This window comes from Sinocyclocheilus rhinocerous, unplaced genomic scaffold, assembly GCF_001515625.1.
Source record: "Sinocyclocheilus rhinocerous isolate Xijiao unplaced genomic scaffold, SAMN03320098_v1.1 scaffold240, whole genome shotgun sequence".
NCBI classification, from domain to species: domain Eukaryota; kingdom Metazoa; phylum Chordata; class Actinopteri; order Cypriniformes; family Cyprinidae; genus Sinocyclocheilus; species Sinocyclocheilus rhinocerous.
This window is the reverse complement of record NW_015654534.1, coordinates 298,965-308,911: the sequence shown is the minus strand read 5'-3', so window position 1 is coordinate 308,911 and position 9,947 is coordinate 298,965. Positions and strand designations below refer to the sequence as shown.

Genomic DNA, 9,947 nt, shown 5'->3' with positions numbered 1-9,947 from the left:
AAAAAAACCCATAAAATAGATGACTTCCATTTGTTTCCCCACCCCCCAATATGTTCCAATGTGCTTTTTAAAATGAATTTTAGAGAAATATTTTCTGCATCAATTCAGTGTCTGTATTACAGACAATTAATCTTCAAACTTCAAATAAAAAAAGAAAAAAAGTCAGAGTCCTCACTTGATTTCTTCCTGTTAGCTCAAAGTCAGGCAACGGGCTTCAACAGGAAATTCATCCACTCTCCTCTGTAGGACTTTTGGTATGTCCTTTTTTATTATCACTATTTCTCCTTTCGTCCTTCTTACATTAATTCAATTCAAATCCCCAGTGGTAAAACTGTGTCTGTATGATGTTCATCTAATCTGGCAGATGTGCTGAATGTTAACAAGCAATATAAGAGGTCGGAGAGGTTGCAGAACATTCGTTACACCAAACAGACATTCAGATTATAGTATTCAGACAAAAATAAGCATCATCAAAAAGTGTATACTGCTAGTCAGAGTTGTGAGTATCCAAACATTTTTACTAAGCTCTTTGTGTCTTTTGTGTATTTTCTAAGGCACATTTATAAAAGATACTTAAATGTCCTAATTGAACTATGGCTTAATCTAAGCTTTGTCTGTGAAACCAGGCCTAAAAGTACAAAGTACATATTTGGCAGATCATCATGAAAAAAAGAAACCGTTCCAAGTCAAAAACTTTTACTTTTAAAACCCTGTCGGCAGCATCTGTAGCCTTTGGTTGATCACTACAAAATATTAATTTTACCGGTCCCTCATTTTGTACAGAAAATGTTTACAATAATACTCTTACATTGAAAGTCTGGTTGATTACATAGGCAGAGACATGAAACTTGTATTTTTGTTAAAGCACTTTCATTAATTTTGCAATTTATTTCAGGTGAATTTTAGTTATATGACTCCTTTGGGTGGTACTTTATGCCGAGTTCACACTGCACGATTTTAGCCCGATTTTTCACTCGCAGACAGGTTTTGCGAAATCGCCGACAAATGCCCGAAATCGGAGGCAAATCGGTGCTCGTTCACGCGAGTGACAATCACTCAGTGTGAATTATCAAAGACGCGATCTGAGAGAATCGCAGACGTCCGTGAAATATTTGGCATGCTAAATATCTGGACCTGTCGGCTATTCAAAATCCTGCTGTGTGAAATTTGTTCTGACTGAAAAGTACATCGGCGATGACCTACAGCCAATGAGAGACCAAGATACAGGGCAGCGGGAAGTTCGGGGAGGAGTTCTCGTGATCCTGCGTTATCACTTCTCGCGTGCATTTGGTTGTGAAAAGTAGTTTGCGGACCAGACAGAGTTGTCTGCGATTCTTCCTATTGTAAATTCATGCAGTGTGTAACCTCCTGTCGCCGATCCATCGTGCAATGTGAACACAGCAGCAATTGAATGCTACCCCAGATAGTCGTGCAGTGTGAAACAACAGTGATCCGACGACTTTGAAAACCGTGCAATGTGAACTCGGCATATGTTTTTCACCCTCACACGAAACTCCCAATCTCGCGGATTCATTCTGGAATGACTGGATTTCGCACACAAAATGTCAGTCACAGTAGCTAAACGTGACCACTAGCAAAACATAGTCACATTCAAACATTTACATTCTGGTTGATCGATTATTTCAGGTCTACAAAACTGATTTCAATCAAAATTTCAGTCAGATCGAGCTCAGTCGGATCGACTGAGATGTTTACATGAAGGCCTTTCCGACCGATTAAGCCATCAATCTGATTATAAACAGGTTATTTGTGTGCATGAGTTTATTGACGCATCCGTGACAGTTTTGATTCCTAATAGTTAGTAATCATGTATTTTAATGTATTAAAATATTAATAACCATTTACAGCCAAATTAACAATCATTTTAAATCCTTGCATTCAGAAGTATTCAAAACTATATTATGCGATATATGGCACATAGCATATGAATAGACTTTTATATCACTGGACACAACTAAAATGTTGTAATTTTTTTTTTTTAAGTCAGATTTGCTTCATTGTTAAAATAATGTTTTGGATTAAATACAACATAGATACAAATGCAACTATTGATTACCACAGAAGCCAGAAAAACGCCGCAGTTACTCTCGTTCTATGGAAGCCATAGGGTGAATGTACCACAGCGAAATAAATGTTAACAACATATCAAAGGTGCACACATAACAATTAGGCAAATCTTTCGATGTGTCTTATATATATAGCATGAGAAGCTGAACTTGCCAGGTGTGTTTGTCCCTCGCGGTTGTGAAACGCCTGCTGCTCATGAGCTTGACTAACCAGTAGGTCAGTAAAGAGTGAGTGTTAAAACTGAAGTTGGCAGGCTAGTGCTGAGATTCCCAACCATCACAAACATTAGAGTTTTGTGGCTTTTGGTGTATCATGTGTGTGAGTTTCGAGGCCATAAATGTATATCCACCTGCAGCTGCTTAAAAAAGTTTCCACCCAAACTTCCTGTTTCAATAAGACATAAATCAACACAGAAAAAACCGCAAATTCATATATAGTTACGAAGTAAATCGTTATTATGGACACTCATAATAAATACCGCATTATACTGGATATTATTATCTTGCATATTAAGTTAAAACTGCATAATTTGTTCAATTTAGTGACAAAAAGTGGGGGTACTTATGGCGCAAAAAAAAAAAAAAAAAAAGAGTGATTCTGAAAGCCTTTGTTTTTATTTTATTTCAAAGTCTAAATTTTGTCTGGATATGGGTTAGCAACCTTTCTAACTGTGCCACAAGGCAGCTAATAAGCACTCCATGGCAAAGAACAATAGCCTACATAAAGTTGAGTAATGAACAGAATTCATATGCCTTATATCCTCTCCTGCTTATTCAATGTGTATTATAACTATCATACGTTTGTGTTACTGTAGCATTTGTATCTCACTGCTTATTTGACCCTTTTCTTAACCATTTCTGTATAACTCATATAATTCTGTATACATACTGAAAATATAAAATAAAGATATAAAGGTTTAAACACCCATCTGGAGATGAACTTTTTTTTTTTTTCTGCTATATGGCCCTGTCTAGGATAATTGTATTTTCCACTCAAAGGTGAACAAATATGTCATCTTTTGACTACATAATAAGAGTTTATTAACATCATGCAATCAGCAGGAACATTTTCAAAGACTACGTGAAAATCTTTAAAATACACTGTGAGCATGAAATCAAAGGTGGTGAAAAATTACGTTCAGGCAAGGCATATTTTAGTACACTCCACACTGGAATGTATTTCCACTGTACAGCACAGGTAAGGTTTGGCTGTGTAGCAGCAAGAAAATGAAATATTCCAGTCCTCCAATGCACTAGGTGGCACCAATAAAGAAGCTACGTGATATCAAAGTTCATAAAGTATAAATACTAATCAATTACTATAAATGTTGAAAATTTTTCCCGTACACTACAAATGTGTTTTAACAAACATGCTACAAAATATTCATCAAGCTGACTTCATTCTTATGAATGGACATGGGACATGGTAGGCAAAGTGGTACGTAGTACTGATAAGGATGCCTCCATTAGCCCAGGCACATCCTGTCAGTCATATACGTGTATACGTGTGAGATGAGCCGTGAAAATTGCCCCCTTTAAAATGCTAAGCTAATGAGAATCAATTCCAGGTGAACACATATCCCTCTTCATGCTGCAGATTTCTCTGTGAGTACCTAGTAATTCCTGTATGCTTGTTAAGAGATAAAATATTCCCAGGCAAAAAAATTCCCATTCTTACACAATGGACAATGTGACATCATTATAAGCAGCGTAGTGTTAAAACGGCCTTATGGGCCACACTCTTCAGATGGCCTGAGTTCAAGTCCTGGATCAAGGTCCTTTCCTGATCTTGTTTACCTCTCTCTTCCCACATTGCCTCTTGCCTCTATTTCACTGTCTTGTCAATAATCAAGAAAACAAAAAAGATCTTAAAATGGCTTTATTCAGTAGGGGAAAGCTAAAATATATAGCTATAGTATTGAAAAGAAAGAGATATATGGGCATGCCTGAGAACTTGAAGCTGAAGAAAGTGATTTATAAACATTACAGATGCAGTCGTTCTTAAAGGGATAGTTCACCCAAAAAAAAAAAAAAAATCTAAATTCTGTTATTTACTCACCCTCATGTCATTTCAAACCTGTATGACTTTAATTATGATTAATGCAGAACAAATATTTTGAAGAATGTTGGTGAACAAGCAGTTTTGGTGACCATTGACTTCCATTGTATGGACAAAATGTGTTCCACACAAGAAACAAAGTCATACAGGTTTGGAACGATATGAGGGTGAGTAACCGATGACAGAATCTTCATTTTTGGGTGAATTAATCAATGAACATACAGTAGTCCAATTAAATCCAAAATAGTATAATCTTGTAATGGGTTTGGTGTGCTTAGTGGGTTTGCTTTGTATCTTGTGGTTGCATCTCATCAAATCTTTTATTAACAAGAAGAAAGATACAATAATCCCAGAGGTGAAAATCAGGAAAGCAAGATGCTACTGGAGGATGGACTTATAAACAAGTGTAAATCTGGTTAAGTTTGACATCATGTTACAGTTTTCGAGTCCAAACTCTCTATCAGATCCCAAAAGCAAACGACATTCGGTGCTAATATACACTCATTGTGTGCTGTAGTACTACCGAAAAACCATGATCCTAACCTAATCTCGATACTGAAAACATTTTTTCTAAATCGTTAAAATATTGGTATCCATAACTTTGTGAGGCTGCAGATTATACACCGTGAGTTTTTAAAAGCTTAGCTTAAAGGTGTGCCATAAATGAGTGCTCATAAATGGCTGTTGGGATAGTATTCTTACTTGAGTAGAGGCTTGGACCCGGAAATAGTATTCAGTACTAGGGCTGGGACAATAAATCCATGCATCGCAAATCGAGAAATGATTCTGCATCGATTCTGCGATTTTCCGAAGGCATCGCAATTCTCTCTTGAATCGATTCTGAGCTTAGTTTTTTAACAGCAGATGGTGTTATTGGATGCTTTAGAAATAGCCGTATTCTGCTTGCTTCCAGTTCCTTACACACGCACCATTTGAACCTAAAATAATCATTCATACAGTTCGAAAAAGGTTGAAGCGAATTACAAGGATGTTCACAGTGGGCTGTGTTTACATTAATCTCGCATCATAAAAGCATAAAAGCTGATGTGCAAGTACATTTAACCACTTACATTACTCAGCCAAATGCACAAGCGCTCTTCTTCGTGAGCATTTGAGTGTGCGGTTAAAAACTAGCCTAGAACACCATCTGCTGTTAAAAACTAAGCTCAGAATTGATTCGAGAGAGAATTCCGAAAATCTCAGAATCGATCCACGAATCATGATGCATCGATTTATTGTCCCAGCCCTATTCAGTACGTCACAGCTTAAGAAGCATATTACGTAAAGCTCTCAAATGAATTTTAAAATATAAATAGGCAGATATGTTCATGGCCAGACTCAGACAGTGGTCATGAGTTTGAGAGAGCCTGAACGAAATCGCATGATCTTCTTTTTGAGCGCATGTGAGGCTTTAATCTTGACCACAGCATTGGAGGGATTCTGTGAAGAAGAGGGGGGCGGGGGCAAGCGAGGGGGCAGTTGCTGAGGCCAGACCAGCCCTCCACTCTCATCTGAGTCACTGGACACTGAACTGGTTCCTGGAGAGAAAGTCTCGCTCAGACTGGAGTCGGACCCATCGGTTGGTGCAGTAGCGGCCTCTTGCACCCTCAGGTCCTGCTCCATGAACTGAACACTGGTGCACTTGCCAGGTAACTGACTTAGGCTGAATTTGTGCACGTCTTCTCTGAATATCCCCTCATCCTCTTCTTGACTGAGATCTGCCGAGGAGCACCAGAGCCGCTGATTAGATGGATAAAATTCATCACTATGATGCCTGCCCATGTCCCGTCCCACCGTATAGTATTTGTGCTCCGGTTGGGCGGTCCATCCTTGAGAGATGCAACTGTCCTCTGACCGAGAGCAGATGGTCGACTTGGTTTGTCTCTCTCCTAGAGTTGTCCACCTTTTCTCTGGACTCCTTCTGGCTAGGGACTGAAGAAGGGTCCACTTTTGGGATGGAATGGGCTGGTGTTGCTCACGGGACTCAGGAGTTGACAACGTAGGTACGTAGGTGTGATTGCAGCATGTGTGAATGTCGGGTTTCATGGTGTCTGACATTGTGGGACGCCGATCGATATAAACCGGTTGATGCCGAGGGGAGTCGTTTCTGCTAGTGTAGACTTCTTCGATTCCATACTGATCCATTTCCAAGGAGGATTCTGGCTCCTCACTGCTTAGGGAGGTTGGTCCAACTTGGGCATTGGGAAGGTTCATGTAATATCCATCTTGGGATTCACGCTCATTCTCTTCCTCAGAGAGAGTTGCCCATTCCTGCCACTGCGATTGGTCAAGTTGTGGGTAACTAGGTGGGTATGTGTGTAATTCATGCCACTGATCGGGATCAGAGTTGAGTTCTGCTGTAGATCTGAGGTGTCGTCGCTGCAGTAGTCCCAGGATGTACATCTCCACACGCATAGCCTGCTGGATGTCTTCTTCCGTTGGGCCATCATCTATCTTCAATGCAGAATCTGCCTCAGCATCAGAATTGAGGCTCATCTCTGGCGTAAGGCTTTCATTCCCATCAGCTATCTGATCTGTAACCCACTGAGGGCTTTCTTCATCTTCTTCTTCCTCCTCTGTTCCCTCGGCAATACCCTCCAGTGGGGGGTACGGGGCAGAAAAAGAGCGGGGCAGGGTGGCATGTACTGTGGGCTCCATATGACCCTGCCAGTCCAGCATGTAGGCATCTGTCAGCAGGTGAGAAATACACAATTTATGAGAAATAAAACTATTTCTTAACAACAAAATTTCTGATATCAAGGATGCTCAGATATGATGATGCCCTTGCAAAGGATTGCCTTCTTCAAAGCCAGCTATAGGGCTATATCAGGGTTGCCAAGTCTGCAGTTTTCCAGTGGAATTGGGGTACTTTTAAACTGTTGCTGCGAGTGGATTGTTTCCCCTAGGGTTAAAGGTTTGACATATTACATACATTTTATTTGCCTGAAAGGCTTGTATTTAAATATTTTACCCATTTTATATTCTACCAATGATACAATTGTGCCAGATGATGAGTTTTGTGAGAGAGGGGCACTGGTAGGGAGCCTTTGAGCTCCTAAGAGCTTCTTTATGAAAACAGGATATGTTTATGATTACTACTATATAGTGATAACACTGGCTGTAAAATATGTATTTTAGGGAGGGAACTGGTATATTTTGAATTTTGATTTTTGGGATAGGCTAGTTTTGGGCTATTTTTGATTGGCCACTGGGGTGTTTCGATTACCAGACCTGGCAACCCTGGCCCACATTTTATTGCAGGCACTTTTATACTGTGAGAGAAAGAAAGACCACGATTTGAAAAAAAAAAAATAAATTGGTGTAAAATATGATTAAAGGAAACACTCACCCACAGATCTGGGCCTGTGACAGGAGACATTGAGGTTTGGTGAGGAACAGGAACGCAGTGGAGGAGACAGACTTTCACTTTGCTCATAAAACCCTGAGGGATCAAGATAAATCGAAATCTTATTTTCATTTAATAATTATTAGCTTTCATTGTTTTATTCACAATATCTGGATGAACTGTATGTTTCCGTAATCAATTTGCCAAATATCGCTAAATAACTTTACAAGATGGCAACACATTTCCTAACACAAACGCCAGATCATTGCATAACTAGGTGTGCACAATATATCTCTGACTAAATCTGTAAATGATCAGTATCATCCTGGTGCTGGAAGCAGATAAAATTTAGATTTTTATAAATGAATATACTCTTTTTTTTGTACCAGGTTACAAAAATACTTTAGTTCCAATACTAACAGTTCTACTGTTTTTATGTTTTTTTTAAAAATTTATTTCTACTTTTATATGTTCTTATGCCTGTTGAAGCATATAAACTCTAGATCAGAGCTTTAGTAAGAACACAAAACAAAATATAGCAGCCTATATATTTAATATTGGCCATCTTATCTATTATATTTTCAGCTAAAACAAAAAAATAAGTATCTGATATCAGTATTGTCCAACAGTTTTGCAGAACACTATGAGGAATAAATGATATATAGGGTTGTGGAGTACCTGAGCTGGACACATTGGGACTGTCCAAATCCTCCTCATTATTCTGCTCACATGTGAGTCCTGTATCCAATCTCAACTCACTGAGCTGCTGTTGCAGTGCCAGCATCAGCAGGCTGGGGGCGCCCTGGAGTCGGTTCTGCAGGGAACGACACAACCATCAGTACTAAGGGCAACTGGAAAAGACTTACATTAATGTATTTGGCAGACACTTTTGAAATCAAGGTATACATTTTATCAGTTCATCCACTTCCTGAGAATCAAACCCGTAAGCTTGGGATTGGGAGCGGTAATGTGTTACTGTTTGAGCTATACGAATGCAATAACACAATACAAATACAAATACAATAACAGGAATACATGCATAAATATTCTACATTAGCTGAAAGGATAGTAATAGGGTGCATCAGCATAACAGGAGACATTTTTTGTGCTTAAGGAACCATATTAACTTATGTCCCAGATTGCTGTTACTCCACCTCACCCTCACTGCATAAAACATTGTTAAATCTTTAATATTTGAAAAGGTCGGAAATCAGTGATATTACAGCCCCACAAACTGGTTTCTTGTATAAATGAAAAATAGTGATGATGTGTCATACATTTACATTAGAATAATCATAATTTGTGTGACAACAAACATATGTAAGATGGCCTGGATAGACAGCTTCAAGCATGTAGCACATGTGTTTTTGTGTGCACATAACCCATGTCGAGTGTGCTCATGCACGCCACTGCCAGTAGTTATGTAAGCCAACGACAAATGCACCAAACCTGGAACATCAATAATTTACCAAAGACAGGACAGATACTGTTGCGTACACTATTTTTTGATCCTGTGGTTCTGGATTTGTTTCTGGACCTAGTTTCATGCTCTCGGCAACTAATAATTCAACTATTAAAACACATTGTGGTTGGCACCATGGCACAAGTGAACCTGTGTTTAATGACGTCTGTGTCTGGGGTTTATTTTAGTTTTGTTCATGGTTTAGTTTGTCTAGATTTTGTCTAGGCATCACAGTATGCTCCACACCTGGCCTAAATCACCACTCAAAGTGTATTTTGGGTTTTTTGTTATATTTTGCTGGTCTATGACGCAAAGGTGGTTTGACTTGGGTTATTATTGTAACCGCTTTCTCTATTTACAGTTCACTGTTTTTCTCTACTTATTTTCCATAATAGGAAATTATTGTTTACACATTATTGTGTAGGCGATTGCACCACCGTCTAGTCAGTACTAATACCAGTAATCGGTTTGACCGTTGATTCTGTACATGTGTGAAAAGTATGATATCAAGTCTATCAACTTTTAATGTTTTATTCTCTACATTATCCAATTTTCCATCTGTTAGTAGGCCTAAGGGAACCTACTCACTAGAGAAAGAGGAGCATTTGAAGATAAGACTTCGTTAGATTCATTTTAAGGGTTTGGAAAGAGCCGAGTCAGTTTAAAATCAAGTGGGAATACAGCAAATTGGATTTCAAAAAGCAGAAGCCTCTCTGAAATTCTATTTGGACATTGGACAAATGCATCAGAGCTAAGTTAAAGGGGTCATATGATGCGATTTCAAGTTTTCCTTTCTCTTTGGAGTGTTACAAGCTGTTCGTGCATAGATTAGATCCTTAAAGTTGCAAAGACTAAAGTCTCAAACCCAAAGAGATATTCTTTTTCAAAGTTAAGACTCGTCCACTCCCTCCTAAAACGCCTTGTTTAAACACGCCCCCACATGTCTACGTCACAATGTGGGAAGATTTGCATAACGCTGCCCAAATGTTCACG

General features: G+C 38.9%; 1 protein-coding gene across 1 annotated transcript in view; it reads right to left on the bottom strand.

The window, feature by feature from the left end:
* Window positions 1-5,360: 5,360 nt before the first annotated feature.
* LOC107717609 (dapper homolog 3-like) overlaps window positions 5,361-9,947 on the bottom strand; it is a 9,728-nt gene continuing 5,141 nt past the window's right edge. The window contains exons 2-4 of the mRNA XM_016524416.1: window positions 8,171-8,306; window positions 7,496-7,588; window positions 5,361-6,833 (exon numbers count right to left, since the gene is read on the bottom strand). Of these exons, the coding sequence (XP_016379902.1) occupies window positions 5,485-6,833; window positions 7,496-7,588; window positions 8,171-8,306 (1,578 nt within the window). The 3' untranslated portion in view covers window positions 5,361-5,484. The remainder of the gene's footprint in view (window positions 6,834-7,495; window positions 7,589-8,170; window positions 8,307-9,947) is intronic.